The sequence below is a fragment of the Podarcis pityusensis genome, assembly GCF_964106645.2.
Source record: "Podarcis pityusensis genome assembly, chromosome: 11".
In the NCBI taxonomy this organism is placed as follows: domain Eukaryota; kingdom Metazoa; phylum Chordata; class Lepidosauria; order Squamata; family Lacertidae; genus Podarcis; species Podarcis pityusensis.
In genome coordinates this window covers 63,379,701-63,401,046 of record NC_138036.1, presented here as the reverse complement: position 1 = coordinate 63,401,046, position 21,346 = coordinate 63,379,701, and the positions used below count along the sequence as shown (strand labels likewise).

At 43.2% G+C, this 21,346-nt stretch overlaps 1 protein-coding gene across 5 annotated transcripts in view; it reads left to right on the top strand.

The window, feature by feature from the left end:
• LOC308458181 (zinc-regulated GTPase metalloprotein activator 1A-like) overlaps positions 1-8,322 on the top strand; it is a 33,504-nt gene extending 25,182 nt beyond the window's left edge. For 4 of the 5 annotated variants that reach the window (XM_080973002.1, XM_080973000.1, XM_080973001.1 and 1 more), the window contains 5 exons: positions 3,222-3,273; positions 5,130-5,198; positions 5,441-5,506; positions 6,726-6,855; positions 8,098-8,322. In XM_080973002.1, coding sequence (XP_080829128.1) covers positions 3,222-3,273; positions 5,130-5,198; positions 5,441-5,506; positions 6,726-6,855; positions 8,098-8,171 — 391 coding nt within the window. In that variant the 3' untranslated portion in view covers positions 8,172-8,322. The remainder of the gene's footprint in view (positions 1-3,221; positions 3,274-5,129; positions 5,199-5,440; positions 5,507-6,725; positions 6,856-8,097) is intronic. The other variant, XR_013977193.1, reaches the window with a different exon arrangement.
• The last annotated feature ends 13,024 nt before the right edge of the window (positions 8,323-21,346 follow it).

Sequence of the window (21,346 nt, the reverse complement as noted above, 5' to 3'; positions counted from 1 at the left end):
TAGTTATGATTTAGAATTCAACTTGTGGCACAGTCTCAGGTACACACCCAGGTTCAGAACTGCCATAATTAGTCAGTTATATCCAACTAATTGAACCTAAATTAGTCATGTCTAGTAACTCCAGTGAGTTGACTCTGAGTACAGCTAGCATTAGATACAACCCATGGTCTTTAGGTATTATTATTATTAATTGAATTTATATACCACTCTATACCCAGAGGTACCCAAGTTAGAGAAGGAGTGAGCTGAAAATGTAGTTAATTACTTAATACTGTACTGTAAACAGAAATTCACCAAAGATTAGTCAACTGCAAATACTACATTAAAATTAGTTCAGTTCAGTTCAGTTCCAGCCAAAGGCCATTATTAACAATAGTATTAATAAAAGAATACAGAAAATACATCCATAATACAAACAAAACAAAAAAAACTTTACCAAGTTCCTGACCATTAAAACACAGTTTCCCTTGTACATCTCAGACAGCATCAATTCTAATATTATTTTGCCTTTAAAAAATCCAATTTCCCAACATCTTTTTTGGATGCTTTCTAGTCAGTTATGGTATATTAAAGGGACCCCTGACGATTAGGTCCAGTCGTGACCGACTCTGGGGTTGCGGCACTCATCTCGCTTTATTGGCCAAGGGAGGCGGTGTACAGCTTCCGGGTCATGTGGCCAGCATGACTAAGCTGCTTCTGGCGAACCAGAGCAGCGCACGGAAACACTGTTTACCTTCCCGCTGGAGTGGTACTTATTTATCTACTTGCACTTTGATGTGCTTTCGAACTGCTAGGTTGGCAGGAGCCGGGACTGAGCAATGGGAGCTCACCCCGTCGTGGGGATCCGAACCGCCGACCTTCTGATCAGCAAGTCCTAGGCTCTGTGGTTTAACCCACAGCGCCACCCGCGTCCCATATGGTATATTAGAGGAGAGCATTTGCTTTTCTATAATTACCACTAGGCCTGGGCTTATCCTGATTGTTTGTTAATGGATAATCCCTTTGATTTCTGGAAAATGGATTGCTGGCAGGGTAGGAGTTTTGAGCCTCTAACCTGGGCATATTTCCCCCCAATACCTGCATTCAAGTCAATATAATGAATCTTCCCTTCTTGCTTATTGCAGCATATTTGAGTATTATTAGGATAGATGACAAAGGCAGAAATCTTGTAGCTTGAGAACTTCCTGCTCCTTTCTCTCAAACTGCCTTTTCCAGACTTCCCTATCTCTAGAAAGGAGGATGGATATCTAATGTCATTGGGGTGAGGTTATTTCTACAACCTTTTAATTCAAATAACAGCTCTCTCAGCAAACATATGAATTAGAAATCCAAACTTACCCATGCATCAGGTTCCTGAAAGTTTAGTTTGATACTGGCTCTTCTGGTCACAATTAGACAGGTATTTACAATGTAAACCATTTCTGAAATCCAGGAAAGCCCCTATAATGGCTTGAATTCCTGCTTGCAGTTCAGATCCTGTTTTCACTATTCTGCTGGGTTTCTTCATTGGCCATTCATGAATGATCACCTGTAGAACATCTGGGGACCTCTTTCCAGAACAAGACTTCCCCCCCTCATTCACTACCTTTCCAAGTACATTTATTAATCCACCGTTCACTTCCTTTTGCTCCTGGCTGCACTGTAGAGTAGTGGAGTACCTACCTAAAGCCTTCAGGGTTTCATCGAAAGATGCCAGATTGGGACTTGAACAGATTAGATTAGGTGACCGGCTGAGATCATTTTTTTGGAAGGCAGCAAGTGGGTTATTATCACACTTATCCATTTGGATCTGAAGAAGTTAAGTTGAGAGTGGAAAACAACTCCATGTCTTGAACATTCATATTGGTGTAAAATCAGGTTTCTGTGTTCAAGTTCCAGTCTTGATAGAGGTCATTTTGTTTGGTTACTGAATCTGATAAGCACTTAATGAACTCAGACTTATCCCCATCTTGATGTACCTTCAAAACATCACTTAACTTCAGTTTCTTTGCTGGTAGGTCTTATCTGCAGGACTACAGTCAGAATTCCTGTCTCCACTAACCCAAGTAGGGCTAGACGATATCTGGTTTTCAACATTGAGATATATCACCAGCTAAACATCGCAATATACCAATATATCATTATATCTGAAATAAGGATGGTTTTCCCCACATTATGATTTTTGCCGGCGCTTGCACTTGCGATTTGCTGCCCCCTGCAGGAGGCAGGAGAGAGCTGAGCCGGCAGAGTTAATGGGCTGCAGGAATCGAGAGAAACATTGGCTGGCTTCATGGTTTTTCCCACATTGTGATTTTTGCTTAGCATACACATATATACCATGATTCACAATATATTGCCAGGTCAAAAATTATGAAATCAGTATCATGATAGGGACTTCAAACCAGTTTTGAATGATATATTGCCCAGACCTACCAACCAGTGTTCTAATTATAGCATTCAAATCCCAAACTTCCTTTTCCAATGCATCAATTCTGCTAAAGATTCCTTCTGCTGTTTGTTTAGACTGGATCGCATAAAAGTTCCCACAGTGAGGGAGTTTCAGGCTCTGTTGTGGTCGATTCTATTATGCCAAGATTGAGATTATGCCTAGTTTTTGTTATGGAGGAAGCTGAGGTTGCCTGGGAGCATATATATCTGCTCCTAACAAGTCTGTATCAAGTGACCAGTGAGCTAGGCTTTCATTAGAGGAATTAACCTTAACTGCTGAGCCAACTGACTTTTCAACTATTCAAGATTAAAACAAAACCATGGAGCTCAAAGACAAGCAGTCTTATTTGTCGCCATCTTCACCTGTAAGCCATTAGGACTAGGGGGTGGAGGTGTGAATTCCATTTAATTATTGAGGTCACAGGCTCAAATTAGTCAGTTGCACAATCACTTTAACATGCAGTAGCCTGAAAAGCAAAGGTGGAAATTGCATTTAACTAGCAGCCTTCAGCTGGGGATAAGCTGCTGATTCCCTGCAATGAAAGATTGACCTGGGTGGAAGAATCTGTGTCACTACAGCAGAGTTTCCATTGCTCCAGGATAATGGAACATCTGTACACAGCCAAAATGTTTGTCTTTGGTGGTATCTTGACTCTACACTTGCCAATTTACCTCTGACTGCTCATCATAATATCTTGCAAATGCTTTATAAATGAATTTTATATTCACAATATTAGATACTTTGTATTTATTTCTTCTTAACATAATGCTGACAGTGCTCTACTTATTTTAAGTCTGCAGCAGAAGCTGCAGCTTGAGGAAGTACCTAAACCACACCTTGATAAGGTAATTATTTTATCTTATAGCCATCTATCAGCTCTACATTAAGCATGATTTGCTAGGCAAGTGTTTGTAACTATTTACACATTATTTATGTATCTATTTCATTTATAAAATGTACATAACAATGCATTTGTATCTTTTCTTTTTCACCCCTCATAACTTGATCAGTCATCTTGGGGTACAGGGAAACGTGCTAAAGTCAGTCTAATGAATGGTAAAAAGGGAGGAAGCACATAAGAGCTTGAAAACTTAGTAGTTCTGTGCACATGTACAGGTATATTTTTACAGCATATTGCTTATTTTTAACCTGCAACATTTTAAAGACATTACTGCTAATGTATTTACAATTTTTTGTGGTTTTTTCAGTCTTAAGGCTGGATACATAGAAGAGCAAGCAAAACTCCATTTGCACAGTCCTTCTCCACACCCAAATGCAGCCCTCTGTGTGTATCAAGCTCTCCTGAGGATTGAGTGACCCTCTTTGCCTTAGAACCAAATGGGATTTTTTACATTAGGAGAGTTGAAAGGAAATAATAATAATAATAATAATAATAATAATGGTAAAAGGTAAAGGGACCCCTGACCATTAAGTCCAGTCGTGACCAACTCTGTGGTTGCGGCGCTCATCTCACTTTATTGGCCGAGGGAGCCGCCGTACAGCTTCCGGGTCATGTGGCCAGCATAACTAAGCTGCTTCTGGCGAACCAGAGCAGCGCACGGAAACACCGTTTACCTTCCTGCTGGAGCAGTACCTATTTATCTACTTGCACTTTGAGGTGCTTTCGAACTGCTAGGTTGGCAGGAGCAGGGACCGAGCAACGGGAGCTCACCCCGTCGCAGGGATTCAAACCGCTGACCTTCTGATCGGCAAGTCCTAGGCTCTGTGGTTTAACCCACAGTGCCACCCACGTCCCTAATAATAATACAATAACAATAAACATTTATATATCCTGCCCATCTGGCTGGGTTTCCCCAGCCACTCTGGGCGGCTCCCAACAGAATTAAAAGCACAATAAAATATTAAAAGCTACCCTGAACAGGGCTGCCTTCAGATGTCTTCTAAAAGTAAGGTAGTTCTTTATTTCTTTGACATCTGATGGGAGGGCGTTCCACAGGGCGGGCACCACTACCGAGAAGGTCCTCTGCCTGCTTCCCTGTAACTTGGCTTTTCGCGGTGAGACAACTGCCAGAAGGCCCTTGGCACTGGACCTCAATGTCCGGGCTGGATGATGGGGGTAGAGACACTTCATCAGGTATACCATTTATTTCAAAGGCACAATTTTATGTGGACCAAATGGAAACTAATTTATGAAAAATCTCCAATTTTAATAAGGCTGTATAATAATATATTGTACTAGCAAATAAGTGATCAGAATTGGATTCACAACAAACATCATCATGGCAGGTGGATTTGCATTAGTACTGCAGTGTTCCTCAATGTTGCCATACTGAAGTAAACACCACTGCTTGGTGCTGTAATTGCATAAAGCTGTCGTGTGGTTCAGAAATGTGTGAAATGCCACTTGAAATATTTTTCAGATAACTACCTCAGTATAAACTACAAATTCAATATATGATAGGAAAGTATTGGCAGGGGATTTCAGCTGATACAAAGCACTAGGAGGATGGGGCATGTACTGATACTAACTATGCTTATGTTTAGTTACGAACTTTCAGACTTAAAGCATTCCAGGGTATTACAAAAGCGCACATGCACACACACGTTCTGTATATTTTATGGCTTTATTTCATATTGTTTTTGTACACTGCCATGAATATGTATTAAAACTTTTTAATTAAGGTGCATTTTGCCCTTATTAAAGAGCTGATCACAGCAAGTTTTACATTTCTATTTTCAGAGTATTGTTACATTCACATTTGAAGTGCTAGGAAGCACAACTGAAGAAGAGCTAAATGTGTTTGTTCAAGTAAGTGCTATATACATTGCTTTTGAAGCATAATCACTTGTGAATTTCTCTGTCATGGATGCTTTAGTTGAGATTCTTGCATTGCAGGCGGTTGGACTAGATGACTCAGAGGTCCCTTCCAACTCTACAAGTCTATGAATCTGTTATTCATCCACTAGGCAGAGAACAGAAAAGGGAACATGCACACTCCTGTGTATCGCAATATGAATGCCTCATTATTAAAAGCCCCTTTCTGTTTATAGGATCTTCTGTGGGAGAAGAATGTAAAAGACAAGAGAGGTAACCCCATGGAAGTAATAAGACTCAAGGTTCAGTATTCAGTCCTACCAAACTTGTTTTCAGAAGTATTGTTTATTTTGTTTGTATTGTGTTTTTGTTTTTGTTTTTGCTTGGGCACAAAAAGTGAATACATGCACAGCAAACATAAGCATAAATTACCATAGTGTGTGTCAATTCAGATGTATCTGTTGAATCAGTAGTATTTGAATACTGAGATTTAGCTTTGTTCTGTTGGAGCCAGCAGCATGGCACTTTCCTGCAGCTATTGGGTAACATCTGAATCTGTAAACCTTCTGGGAGAAATCTGTGATATATCACTCCTCCCTATACAGTGGTACCTCGGGTTAAGTACTTAATTTGTTCCCGAGGTCCGTACTTAACCTGAAACTGTTCTTAACCTGAAGCACCACTTTAGCTAATGGGGCCTCCTGCTGCTGCTGCCGTGCCGCCGGAGCACAATTTCTGTTCTCATCCTGAAGCAAAGTTCTTAACCTGAAGCACTATTTCTGGGTTAGCAGAGTCTGTAACCTGAAGCGTATGTAACCTGAAGCATATGTAACCCGAGGTACCACTGTATAAGCATTACCTCTAATCTAGGACGGTGGTGGTGTGGGAAGAAACCATGTTGTGGGCTCCTCCAAGGCAGCCCAAGACTTCTACTAGCACCCAGTGTTGTAGAAGAGGGGCATGCCATGATCACTGAGCAGGCCTTCTTAACCTATAGCTCAGTCGGTAGAGCATGAGGCTCTTAATCTCAGGGTTGTGGGTTTGAGCCTCATTTTGGGCAAAAGATTCCTGCACTACAGAGGGTTGGGCTAGATAACCCTCGTGGTCCCTTCCAGTTCTATAATTCTATGATTCTATACTGTTGTCCAGTAGAAGATTTGTGCGTACTTGTTACCTCCTCCCATGCCCCAGTTTCCAAGGTCTTAATGTGAAGACAACATTTCCCCAGTTATATTGGAATTTTTAAAAAACCCAAAGTACAACAATAATGTTATATCATAATAGATCATATAATTTTATATAATCAAATAGTTATAGAATTATATTTCCACTTGCATCAGAAATACTTTCTGTATTTACTGTAATGAGCTTTGCCTTTTCTCAATCTTTCAAAGTAATTAGAATGAACACCAGGCAATGTTATTTTTGTGTGTGTGTTGGCTACATAATATTACCACACCTCAAATTAAATCTATAGATACTTTCCTTTTCCAGTAACTTATTTATATTCTTTCTAACCAGGGACTTGTGTCTATCAAAAACAAACCTCATCAGGTGATAGTCCAAGGTGTTCATGAGCTGTACGATCTAGAAGAAACTACTGTAAGATGGAAGGAGGAGGCTGAACGAACAAATAGATTGGTTGTAATAGGTAAGAGCAGTATATACATTTCATAGGCCTATTGTACAAAATCACTAAAGAAAGCCAAATGATTATACAAAAACATAAAGATAATTCATAAAATTGTTCTTGATACAGTACTGTGCAAGATCTACTAAAAAACTGAGATAATGTCAAGTTTCTATCAAGCTGTTATGGTCTTTTCGGTAGTGCTGTTTGTTTCTTCTTGGCATGTCTATTTTTCTCTCTGTGGCCCAAGCTACAGAAGAGTGTTTTAAAATGTGGGGTGTCTTCCAATGACATATAAAGCAGGCTGTGGGGAAGAGCTATTTAAAAGAGCAAAAAGAACACATGAACGGAATGACAAGTTCTCTACCTATTTGTAGTTTATCTCTGCACACCGTTCTTTCCTTCAGTGTGGTTCTAAAACTAGAAATAAGCTTTAGTAGAAAAATGCACCTAGAGGGAAGTGAATAATGTGTTGGCGGGGATCATGGTTTAGCACCCCTCAGCTTATAAGTTATCTGGACAGTTTTGTATCTAAAGACTTGGATCTGTCGTTATCCACAAGTAAGTTTTTATCATGGACCTCAATCAGTAGCAATTGGTTCACAGCAGAGTAGCTTCACTGATTTTTTAGGCAGACTTCTTCCTTTTGAAGTATGGTAACTCCGGATGCCAGGGTTTCTCTCACCTGGGTGGAGGCAGTGCAAACAAGCTTGGGGTGAACATCTATCTTGCCCTGTCAGAGTGTTGAAGAAATACAACCTGTGCCATTGATGATTGTGCCTGAGTCTGTAGCTGAGGCAGATCCAAGGAACACACTGGACAGAAAAATAACAAAGCATCATGCCGTAGCTACTTTTGCACCATTTGCTGTTCGTTTAACTACCTGCTTTCCTTCCCCCAATAGCTGCTCAACTACAAGCAGGGAGATTAGGTAACAAAATGAACTTTCCCAATATGAATGAAGGGTTAGGAAATATGAGAGGTTTCATCCCCCTATTTTATATGTTCAGCTATTTGCAATAATATCCTTGTATTGAGGTGGGAAAGAAATTTTTTGCAGCAGGTTAGACAAGATAATGGGGCTATGCTGCTCTCTTGCTGGGACACTTGCCCTGTATCCCTATATCTGTCGTTTGAGTGGAACTTGGCTATACTAAGTGTCCTAAGTGCTTTCTTTCTTTCAATAGTGTAGATTATTGCTTATTTAATAATGCAAAATATTGATTAAAAATGTTTTTCTTTTTTGTGTTGTCCTCTCTATAGGTAGAAACTTGGATAGAGATATCCTTAAAGATGCCTTTATAGATACTGTGACTAAGAGAGGAGGAAATGGTTAATGTCATCTTCTGAAGAAAGTACCTGTCAACAATTCATTTCTATAATGAATGAGCCAGAGTCCTGGAGCTGTTTTCAGCTTTTGCACTGCTGTTAAAATTTGATTCTTCTACAGTTTAGCAGATTTTATTTTATTAAATTTCATTAAATTAATTTCGTAAACTGGTTCTTCACAGACATTGGAATGTATACTTAAATAATGGAGTACAGTCGAACCTTGGTTGTTGCACTTAGAATCATAGAATCATAGAGTTGGAAGAGACCACAAGGGCCATCGAGTCCAACCCCCTGCCAAGCAGGAAACACCATCAGAGCACTCCTGACATATGGTTGTCAAGCCTCTGCTTAAAGACCTCCAAAGAAGGAGACTCCACCACACTCCTTGGCAGCAAATTCCACTGTCAAATAGCTCTTACTGTCAGGAAGTTCTTCCTAATGTTTAGGTGGAATCTTCTTTCTTGTAGTTTGGAGCCATTGCTCCGTGTCCGCTTTTCTGGAGCAGCAGAAAACAACCTTTCTCCCTCCTCTATGTGACATCCTTTTATATATTTGAACATGGCTATTATATCACCCCTTAACCTCCTCTTCTCCAGGCTAAACATGCCCAGCTCCCTTAGCCGTTCCTCATAAGGCATCGTTTCCAGGCCTTTGACCATTTTGGTTGCCCTCCTCTGGACCCGTTCCAGTTTGTCAGTGTCCTCCTTGAACTGTGGTGCCCAGAACTGGACACAGTACTCCAGGTGAGGTCTGACCAGAGCAGAATACAGTGGCACTATTACTTCCCTTGATCTAGATGCTATACTCCTATTGATGAGGTCCAGAATTGCATTGGCTTTTTTAGCTGCCGCGTCACACTTAATCCATTCCGGGAGTCTGTTTGACTCCTGAAACGGTTCAGAACCTGCACTCAATCGGAAGCCGCATTGGACGTTTGGCTTCTGAAAAATGTTTGCAAACCGCAACACTCATTTATGGGTTTGCGGCATTCAGGAGCCAAAACATCCAAGTACCAAGGCGTTTGAGAACCCAGGTACGTCTGTAGTTATTGTTTGAAAGAATGGGCTTGCGTGCATGCACAACCTAATTTACTTTAGCTTCCCCAAGTTACCAGGGTCTAGTGTTGCTATATTATATTATATTGACTTGAAGAGTGACTGAAAAAAAGATTGTCATGGCTATTGATATAATGGTAAAACAGAAGGTAAGTTATCAGTTGTCACAATCAAATGCCATCAGATCACAAAGCTAGAAGGAAATGGAGATGATGTGGTCTTCTTGTCTTCTTGCACAGTAGACCCCTATTATTTATTATTATTATTATTTTATTTATTTCTTTTTAAAAAAATATTTTTTATTGAATTTTACAAATAAAATTTCCATCAAAGCATATCATTCACCATTACATATAGGATTCTCTTAATCCTTGACTTCCCACCACCCCTCTCTGATTTCCATTACCCTCCCCTTTTCCATACAGCTTATCCAATTTTATCTAAATTGTTATTAATATTGTCATCTTTTCCTTGTGTGTTATTTTATGTTACAAGTATTAATCTAATCCTACCAAAGTTTTTAATTGTTTGCAATGCTCTTTTAAATACATTATAAATTTCTACCATCCTTTCTTAAACGTCTTCTCCTCCTGGTTTCTGAGTCTCCCAGTTAGCATTGCCATTTCGGCATAATCCATCATTTTCATCTACCACTCTTCTCATTTTGGAACTTTGTCTTCCTTCCATTTCTGGGCCAGTAATACTCTCGTTGCTGTCTTTGCATACATGAAAAGTCTTTTCTGCTCCCTTGGAATTTCTGTACCTGAAATGCCTAACAAGAAAGCCTCTGGTTTTTAACAAATGTTATTTTAAACATCTTTTTCAACTTGTCATATATCATTTCCCAGAATGCTTTTGTTACCTTGCATGTCTACCACATATGGTAGAACGTGCTTTCTTTTTCTTTGCATTTCCAACAAATATTGGAAGCAGTTCTGTACATCTTTGCTAACTTCACTGGTGTTAAATACCATCTATACCTCATTTTCATATAGTTTTCTTTTAGCAAACAGCAAGCTGTAAATTTTAGGTCTTCCTTCCATAATTTCCCCCACGCCTCTAATTGAATGTTGTGCCCTCTATCTTGTGCCCATTTTTATCATTACTGATTTGACGTCTTCATCTTTTGTATGCCATTCTAGCAACAATTTATACATTTTAAGATAATTTTTTATCATTTTCCAATAATTTTTTCAAACCTTGAGAATTCTGTACTAAATCCTCTTTTCTTATCTACTTTGAACACATCATTTATTTGGTGATATTGTAACCAATCTGTGACTAACTGTCTTATATCTTCCATGTTTTTTAATCTCAGTTGTTGTTCTCTAAGTTGCCCATTCTACTTTTGCATTCACCTTTTTAAGGGATATCGCTTCTATTGGTGAAAGCCACCATGGGGTTTTCCGTTCCAACAGGTTTTTATACTTTTCCCATACATTAAATATTGCAATTCTTATTACATGATGTAAAAAAACCTTTATGTACTTTGGTCTTCTCATACCATAAATATGCATGCCATCCAAATCTGTTATGACCTTCCGGGTCTAAAATATCTGAATTTTTCAATGTTATCCCTTTAGCCAGCAGAGACAGGACGCCTCATAATACAATTTTAGATCTGGCAGAGCGAAGCCTCCTCTCTCCTCATCTGTTAGTAATTCGTATTTAATTCTTGGTTTCTTCCTCTGCCAGATAAATTTGGTTATATCTTTTTGCCATTGTCATTCCCAGATTTCTCTCTGAAGTATTTCTGAAGCGTCAGTTTCTCTCTGAAGTATTTCTCCAAAATTCATCATTTTTATCACTTTTTCCATAAAATTCCAAGATACACTGTCAAAGGCCTTCTCTGCATCCACAAACATCAATGCTGCCTGTTTTTCGTTCCTCACCTCCAGATACTCTTATTATATCAGTTACGTTCCTTGTATTTTCCTTCATCTGTCGGCCAGGAAGAAAGCCAGCTTGGTCATGATGAATTAACTCTTTGAGCACCCTTTTCAAATGATTTGCAATAATATTGGCAAATAGCTCATAATCATTATTGAGCAGAGATAGTGGCCTATAATTTTTCACCAATAATATATCTGGATCTAGTTTTGGCAGTAGTGTTATGTATGCTTCTTTCCATGACTCAGGGATTTTCCCTGTTATCAGTATCTTATTCATAACTTCCCTCAGCGGTTATATCAGAATGTCTTGCAATTTTTAAATAATATTTGTCTGACAAGCTGTCTGGTCCTGGTGATTTTGCCACTTTTGAATGTTTAATTCCTTGTTGTATTTCTTGAATTGTTAGTGGTGCATTTAAATAATTGATCTTCTCTGTCAGAATTTTAGGTAACTTACTTTTTACTAAATAGTCTTCAATTGCCTCTTTATTTTCTTTACCAGCTCTATATATTTCTGTATAATATTTTACGAATTGTCTTCTAATATCTTTTGGATGGTCTATTATTCTACCTTCCAGCTCCAATCTGTTAATCAAATTTTGTCCTTGTTTCTTTTTTAATTGCCAAGCAAGTAATTTCCCAGGTTTATTTGCAAATTCAAAATACCTCTGTCCCAACCATTTAATTTTCCATTCAATTTCTTGGTTTACTAACATTGAAAATTGTGCTTGTAACATTTTTATATTCTGTTTTACTGTTTCCCTGGTTTTTTAATTAAATCTTTTTCATTTTTAATCAATTTGTCCATAATTTCATTTTTCTTACTTTCTCTAATTCTTCTTTGGCACTCACTTTGCTGAATAAAGAGACCTCGTTTTTTCCACTTTTTGGATAGTCACTTGATTGTCTAAAAGACTTTCATTTAATCTCCACCCAAATGTGGAGTTTTCTTCTCCTTTTAATTCTAATACTACTGGATTGTGTTCCGATAAAGTCTTTGGTTGTATTTCCATTCTTTTTATTCTCAGTGTCAACTCATTTGATATCCACATCGAGTCAATTCTCCCGGCAGATTGGTTTGACTCTGAATAATGGGTATATTCTTTTTCAAATAGGTGTTTAGCTCTTGTAATGGTTCTAGGGGTTGCTCGTGCGTAAATCGGCGCCACACCTGGCTGGGTTGCCTGAGTGAACCCTTTCTGTCCGGACAGCCACTCGCCCGTGGCTGTCTCAATCGCTGGCAGAATCCGTCAGTGGGCGTTTCTTGAACTTCTTCCAGCAAAGAAGTTCTCTGACGCCTAGTCTCAGCCTACTCCCTGCGCGGAAGCCTTCTGCGCAGGGAGGGTGTGGGCAGCGGAGGACCCCTGCTCTCCCCAGCCTCCTACCCGCTCAGATCTCTCCCCTCAGGGTGGACCTCCCAGTCTGATTCTTCTCCCTCTGACACCTCTCCTCCCTCCTCTTCGGAGGCAGAAAAACCCACAAAGTCCCCTTCGTCGTCTGTGGTTCCAAATTCTTCCTCCCAGAATCTCGCTAGTCGTTTTGGCTTATCTGGGAACAAACTGTGGAATTCTTCCACCAGATACCCGTCATTGATTGACTCAGTGGGGACCCACGTGTTTTCTGACCTGGGTTCTCTTTCCCAAGCTACCAAGTACTCCACCTGGCGACCTCGCCACCTTGAATCGAGTATTTCTGTGGCTTGGTTGCGGTGTTCCCTCTCCTCTACCTGCGGGTGGGTGGTGACTCCTCCCTCCCGCCCCGGAAATTCCCGCCCCTCCCTGTACGGTGAAAGTAGGGACCTATGGAACACCGGATGTATCTTCATGCTGTCCGGCAACTTGAGTTTGAATGCCACTGGGTTCACCTGCTGTGTTACCTCAAAAGGCCCCAGCCACCTCGGCTGCAACTTCTTGCACCCTCCCTTTAGGGGTAACCCTTGGGTTGACAACCACACCCAGTCTCCCACCCATATGGCCTCCCCCTCCTGACGGTGCTTGTCTGCCTGCCTCTTGTAAACTTCCTTGGCCCGCTCCAAGTTCATCTTGAGTTGCTGGTGCAAGGCCTCCATTTCTTCTATAAACTGCTCTGCCGCGGGTACACTCCATGCTTCCTCCCCAGGAAGGCCCTGGGGTGACACCCATAATTGGCCATAAATGGGCTCATTCCCGTGGACACATGTTCAGCGTTATTGTACGCAAATTCAGCCAAGGCTAGTTTCTCTACCCAATCGTTCTGTCTCTCGCTGACGTAGCAGCGTAGGTATTGCTGGAGTATACTGTTCGCTCTTTCTGCTTGTCCGTTGGTTTCTGGGTGTCTCGCCGTCGAGAAGCTCACCTCGACCTGTAGCAAGCTCATGAGCTTCCTCCAGAACCTGGAAGTAAATTGTTTCCCGCGATCCGAGATTACCCTCGAGGGTGCCCCATGCAGTCCGAAAATGTGATCCACAAACAACCTGGCTGTCTCCTCTGCCGTCACCGCATGTGAGCAAGCTATGAAATGGCACATTTTTGTCAGTAGATCGACTACTACCATGACTGCTGTCTTCCCCCTTGACTTGGGCAAATCTGTCATAAAATCAATGGACACCACCTCCCAGGGCCTTCCCGGTGTAGGTAAGGGTTCCAGTAGCCCTGCGGGGACAGCCCTCTCTCCCTTTGCCCTCTGGCATCGGTCGCACCCCCGTACATATTCCCGTACGTCTTCCCTCACCTTTGGCCACCAGAACTGCCTGGTGACGAGCAGCATGGTCTTGTGCTGTCCAAAGTGCCCAGCTGTTGGGTTGTCATGGAGTTGTTTAAGTACCTTCCCCCTCAAGGTCTCCCCCGGTACATACAGTGCCCCCTTATAGTACAGTAGCCCTTCCTTTTCCTCAAACCCTCCATGGTCTTCCCTTCTGTCCCGGAGTTCCCTGATTTTTGCTTGAGCGAACGCGTTGTCTCTAGTAAGCCCTGCCAGTTCTCGTTTCCCAACCAGCGTTCCCCCACGCACCCACCGGTCCTCGGGAAACGCGTGTCAGATCTCTGGTGGTCCCTCTCCCTCCAGGTACTCCGGTTTCTGGGAGAGAGCATCTGCTCTTACGTTTTCCTCTCCCGGCACGTATCTGATCTCGAAGGAAAACTTGGCGAACTCCTGGGCCCATCGAATCTGTCTCTGGTTGAGCACCCACGCGGTCCGCCAGTATTCCAAGTTCTTGTGGTCAGTACAAACCTGGATCTTGTGCCGCGCCCCTATCAACAGATGTCTCCATTGCCGAAACGCCGCATAGATCGCAAGCAGTTCTCGGTCATACACTGTGTAGTTGCTCTGACTTGCTCAGCTTCCTTGAGAAAAAGGCACACGGCCTCCAGTCCTGCTTGGCCCCGGGCTGCAAAAAGGACCGCTCCAACAGCTCGGTTGGACGCGTCCGTCTCCAGTCTCATGGGCTTCTCCAGATCAACGTGCAGGAGCTGCTCTTCCGAAGCGAACGCCTTCTTCAGCCTTTCAAAGGATTGCTGGGCACTTTCTGTCCACGCAAACTTCTTTTTGCTACTGAGACAATCTGTTATGGGCGCTGTCAAGTGAGCGAAGTTCTTTATGAACTTCCTGTAGAAGTTGCTGAACCCTAAGAACCTCTGCACATCCTTCCGGGTTTTGGGGGCTTTCCATTCCAGCACTGCCTTCACCTTGCCTGGGTCCATAGCTAGGCCCTTGTCTGACAACTTGTACCCCAGAAACTCGACCTCCCTGGTGTGAAATTGGCATTTTTCCAGCTTGACCCACAACTGATGCTTCTGCAGTCTCTGTAGCACTTCCCTGACGTCTCTGACGTGTTGCTTCTCATTGTCCGAATAGATTAAGACGTCATCCAAAAAGGCTACGCAATTCTTGTACAGCAGGGGCCCCAACACGTGGTGCATGAATGCTTGAAAGCAGGCGGAGCCCGATTGTAATCCAAATGGCATAACTAAGTACTCGAAGGCCCCCAGGGGGGTGAACATGGTAGTTTTCCATTCGTCCCCCTCCCTTATCCTGATTAAATTGTATGCCCCCCTGAGGTCCAGCTTGGTAAAAATCTGCCCCTGCCTCACCCGTGTTAAAATGTCGTCAATCCTTGACATTGGGAAGGTCACGGGTTCTGACACCAGTTTTAGGGCCCTATAATCCACCGCCAATCTAGGCTGATTAGTCTCTTTTTTGTCCACAAAGAACACCGGACTGCCCCCCACCGCCTTTGATTCCCTTATGAACCCCCTCTTCAGGTTCTTGTCAATAAACTGCCGAAACTCCTGCATCTCCCGGTCGGACATGGCATACAGCTTACCCACCGGCAACTGAGCCCCTGGGAGTAGGTTAATTTGGCAGTCAAAGGGCCTGTGGGGGGGGGTAGTCTATCTGCCTCCCTCTCGCTGAAGACCTCCTTCAGGTCAGCATATTGTGGTGGCACCTCCCCCTTTTGTTCCACGGCCAGCCCAGCCACTCTGGCCACTGTCATTCTTGGGTTCTCCCCTCCCAGACAGTGTCCTAAGCAGCAAGCTGACTCAAAGGTGACTGACCGCTGATGCCATGACACTACGGAATCATGCAGTGCCAACCAGTATTATTGGGGGTCCTGCCAGTGTGGCCATGTGAAAGGCAATGGTCTCTGTGTGCCTGGAAACCCTCATTCGCATTGGCGAGGTCTGGTGTGTCACTTCCCCTCCCAGAAGTTCCCTGCCATCGATGGTTGTCACCTGCAAGGGAAAATCTAGAGGCAACAGGTGGAGTTGGTGCTCCAGAGCGAAGTCTCTGCTGAAGATATTACACGAGCTGCCCGAATCCAGCAGTCCCTTAACTGTGACAGGGTGCCCATTCGGGAGTTCTAGCACCACTTCTATGGCTATAGCTGCCTTGGGGGGGGTCAGGCTGGGGCACTTCTATTGGTTGCTGGCCTGGCTGCTGCCCCTGCTGGTTGGCAGCCAGGCATTGTCGTTTCCCTGTGCCTGCCCTTCCTCCCCCTTCTCGTTGTGGCCTGCAGCCCCCACCATCCCTTGCCAGGCCTTTCGTTGAGGGCAGACCTTTGCAAAATGTCCTGGTCGTTGACAGAGGAAACACTTCTTGGTAGTTTTCCAGTCCTTTCCCTCCCTTTTACGACCTTCACCGGAGTTTGAAACCTCACGCGCGCCATCAATTTCCATTGGCTCCGCCGCCTTGGAAGGCTCCCTCGGTATCTCTGGAATGTGGTAGTCATGGAAACGTTCCTCTCTCATTTCCCACTTCTCCTGCGCCCGCGCTTCTTGGCGTACGCCTATCACGAGCACAGCCTTCGTGAGCTCGTCCATCGACCGTGGCCGGGGCGCTCGGGACAACTCATCTTTCACTTCGGGGGACAGACCGCCTCAAACAACATTTGTATCGGTTCAGAGTCCAGATCCCACCCGAGCCGATGGACTAACATCGCAAAACGCGACCAGTAGTTTCTGACGGACTGGCTCCCCTGTTTGCACCCCATCAGTTCCCACCGTGTCACGCTTTGCTCCACCTCACTGGAGAACATCGCATCCATTCCCTGTAAGAATTTCTTAAGGTCCTTCAAGGCATCATTTTGCGTCGCCATTAGGGGCCTGATCCATTCGCGCACCCCATCCTGCAGATGCCCCACAATGTAAGCCACCCTCTCCCCGTCATCAGCAAAGTCATCTTTCTGCAGCTCCAAAGTGTACTGCACTTCCGTTCGGAAAGCATTGTAGTCTTGGGGCTTTCCACCAAACTTGTGTACCAGCCCTGGTACCTTCCTTGCGATGGGGGTGGTTCTGACCTGTGCATCCTGAGCCTGTCTTTCCTCCAGCCGCGCCGTCAGGATAGCTACATGCATCTCCAAGTCTCGGTTCCTCTCGACCAGACTCCGCACCGCAGCTGGTTGCTCCGTCTCTCTGGCTGTTCCTGTTTGGCTCATCGGGCTGCCTCTCCTGGGCTGCGCACAAGCAACGTCAGGGTCTGACGGATTGCTGTAATGGTTCTAGGGGTTGCTCGTGCGTAAATCGGCGCCACACCTGGCTGGGTTGCCTGAGTGAACCCTTTCTGTCCGGACAGCCACTCGCCCGTGGCTCTCTCAATCGCTGGCAGAATCCGTCAGTGGGCGTTTCTTGAACTTCTTCCAGCAAAGAAGTTCTTTGACGCCTAGTCTCCGCCTACTCTCCCTGCGCGGAAGCCTTCTGTGCAGGGAGGGTGTGGGCAGCGGAGGACCCCTGCTCTCCCCGCTGGTCCCCGGCGAGAAGTCATGGAGCCACCTCGCCGATTCCCCCATCTGCCCCCCTTCTCCACTGGTGCTACGCTGATTTCCTTCCCCAGAAGATGTGCTGCTTCTCTCCCTCCCGGGACGCTCTCCGGAATCCCTCTGGAGCCCTCCCTCTCCCCCTGGCTCCGATGGCAGTTCCCTGACATCCCTCCATGCATAATTCAATTTTAAATTATCCACCAAATTAAAGTATGTAAGGGGTAGTCTACCTTCTCTTGAGTCTGTTTTTCTTATTGTCCTGTCCATTTCTAGTGAGACTACCCCATTCAAATCCCCCATTTAAATTATTTTTTGGTCCATTAAATCAAACAATTTCTCTTCCAATTCTTTATAAAATTCCGGGGTTTTTCATTGGGTGCATAGATTCCAATTATGACTATTTTCTCGCCTTGTAATGTTATCTATATAGCCATCACTCTTCCCTCCTCATCTTTAAATAGCTGTTTAGGGTCGTATTTGTCTTTTACATAACCACCCCTCGTTTTTTTATCTTGTCTGATGTGATAAAGTCCTTTCCTAATTTTTTATTTATCAATACTCTTCTATGTTTTCTTGTTACATGTGTTTCTTGCAGACAAATGATATGTAATTTTTTTTTTTTGGTAATATATGCTTAATCTGTTCCTTTTTGTTTTATTGTTTAGTCCATTTACATTCCAAGTTTAAAAAAATCATTTTTTTATTTAAATATTTATTTGAACATTTTATAGTCAATTGTATCTTCTTGTTTGTCCTCTTCCTGCGAATCTTCATCCTTTCCAGTTGAGGCTGTTTCTCCTTCTCCTTGTCCCCTTATTGCATCAGGCTTTTTCTTCCCCAGTTCTTTCTTATATTTCCTCCAAAACTTTTCTATGCTTCTACATCTTTGTTTCTTGCCTTTGTAGGTGAAAGAGACACCTTCAGGGAACTCCCATCTATATGCAATCTTGTTAGTCTTCAGAACATCAGTTAAGGTTTTATAATTGGATCTCTTTTTCAACAATCTCAACGTGATTTCCTTAAGGATTATGATATTTCCCCCACCAATTATGAGCCTTTTTTCATAATTCATCTGTAAGACTCTATATTTTACCATTCTCGAATTGAAGATCACTAGGCAATCTCCTGGTGATTTCTTTTTCATGGCATAACTTGATTTGACTCTAAATATTTTATCAGTTGTTTGTTGTAATGTATCTTCGTCCAATCCCAACCATCCTGCCATCTCTGTTATGATTCTCTATTATGTCCTCCTCCTCTTCCTCCTCCTCCTCCTCCTCCTCCTCCTCCTCCTCCTCAGGTTCCCTCTATAGTGCAAAATTAACTCCTTTTGCTCCATCTCCAAACCACCATCGAGTTCCATGTGGCCTCCTGTATCTGCACCATTTCCATCCTTTGCTCCTTTATCTTTTCCTGCTCCTTTTTCATCTCTTTTCCCTCTGCTTGTGTCTTTTTTGTTGATTCCTCCAGGCCTTGTGTTTTTCTCCCTAACTCTTGCATAGATTTTTCTAAGTCTGTTGTCTTTGTTGTAAATTATTTAATCTGTCCCATTAAACCCTCCACAGTCTTGGTCAGGCAAAGGCAAACTCAGCCCTCCAGATGTTTTGGGACTGCAACTCCCATCATCCCTAGCTAACAGGACCAGTGGTCAGGGATGATGGGAATTGTAGTCTCAAAACATCTGGAGGGCCGAGTTTGCCTATGCCTGGTCTTGGTGTTCTATTCAGTTTCCCTCAGAATTTTATCCAATTTATCTGAATTTTCTCTTAACTCTTGTCTCAAAACCATTAAAATGTCTGCAATCTCCACCTTTGGTTCTGTCTCTATAACCGAACCCCTTCTCATCTGTGTGGGAGTTGCGCTTCCTGCAACTGATTATAACTTTTTTGCTGCCACATTCACTTTGTTTGTTTTCCTGTAATTTATTTTAAGTAAATTACCTTTGTATGTTGCTCTTTTTCCTCTCAAACCTTTGTTCCCCTTGTTTCAATTCTTACTTTCCTCTCCTTTACTTGGAGAGGTACAGCCAGACCATCTAAATGTAGCTGGGTGTATATAAAGGGGGGGGGATTTCCCTTCCCTGCAGTTACCACTTTTCACCACTAGATGCCCTTCTCTCCCATCCACTCCCTCCACCTTGTCTACCTCCCTCTTTCTCCTTTTGTCCTTTTATTATTATTTCTATACCACCCATCTGAAGATCACAGGACAGTTTACACTATAAAAATACAAAAATATATACCATAATAACAAACAGCTCCCCACACGCTTGCACACACACAAAGCACAATTTAAAAGGTCATAGATTGGCTAATTAGCCCAAAGGTCTGGGAGAAGAGGGATGCTTTTGAAGGCACCAGGAGAGCCTTACCACAAGTAGGGAGCCACCACAGAAAAGGCAGAAGCTAGGCTATCCAGATAGGGGTGTAGCTGGGTTACCAGCCAAAGCTGATGGAAGGCACTACGCCACTGAGGCTACCTGAGCCTCAAACGACAGCAATGGGCCCAGTAATACCCCCAAGCTATGTACCCGCTGCTTCAGAGGAAATATAACCCCATCAAGGGCAGACAACCTCCCATCCATCAGTCTAGGATGAGTGTGGCAGGAGGCAAAGAACAAGAACTAAAAATTTAAACAATGCCCTGATTAAATGAATTGTAGTATGGATATGGATCAAGCGAGACAGATTGTGCCACACTGCTGGAAAGAATCACTTGGTCACTTGGCTGATAAAAAAAAGGTTTTTGTCACAGTAAACACAATGCTAAGATTAGTTTGTTTTTCTTCTTCTGTAAATCAAATTACATGCCATCCCTCCCTTTGCCATGGTTCTTACCCATTGCCTCTGTCATTATGTGACCTGCAGTGGGAGTCTTATCAGCAAAAGGGGTAAGGCTTCCCTTGGCACCTTCCTTATAGCTTTGTGTGCTGGACAGTAGCATCCAGATGGTGACTGCTTTCTCAAGGAATTCCCTAGTCTCCTGGTACATTACAGGCACCAGTAAGCCTTTTGGAGGTCTCCCACTTTTGCATTCCACCTTTTGTTGCCAGAGCAAGCTCAGAGGAGGGGGAGACAGTGGTAGTTCATGGGGTGTGTGTTTCTGAATGAGAGAACTATTACTTTCCCCAGTTACATCACTGCAAATGCAACAGCATTTCAAAACGGAATTCCTCCTCTAGTCTGGGTCTTGTGTGAGGATGCTTGTGTGACTGGTCTTTCTTGATCCCAGTGAGCAGCAACTGAAGGTTGAAACTAATATAGCCTTAATAAATCTCCGAATCTATTTTAAATTACGTATGGGTTTTGTTCCATTATTAAGTCATTCTAAGGCATTTTATTTCCCCCAGAGTGGCTGGGGGAACCGAGCCAGATGGGCAGGGTATAAATAATAAATCATAATAAATTATTATTATTATTAATAATAATATTTTCTACTTTAAATTCTATTCTAATCCATGAGCATAGCCAGGATTTTTGTTGCGGTGGGCACTGGCCATACTTGTTGGGACTGATGGGAGCTGGAGCTCAGCAACATCAGGAGGGCAAAAGGTTTCGCTCGCCTGCTGTAAAGGAACCACAACTGAATGTAAAAAGATTCATTTGCACTTAGAAAATGTAAAGTAGACGTTTTTTAAAAAACAAAGATAAGTACGTTGCTTGGAAGACGAGAGTGTGAACCTCGCACGTTAAGAAGGAATTCACAACAGCTGGAAGGTTTGGCCAGTTCTGGGGCTCCAGAAAAGAAGTCCCTGCCTGGCTTCGGAGATGCTTCAGTCAGTGTCTCCCCTCTTTCAGAATAGAAGTAGCTTCCGGTTGGAAGCTGAACAAAGAGGATGGAGGAAAAGCTGCTGAAACGATGTGTCAGCGGGCAACCACCGGCCCCTCGAAACCATCACGCGGGCGAAACACCTGCCACTCACCCGACACTTGCAGCCATGGCCCTTTGGTGCCTCCGGCCATCGCGTTTCATAGAATCATAGAATCATAGAATCATAGAGT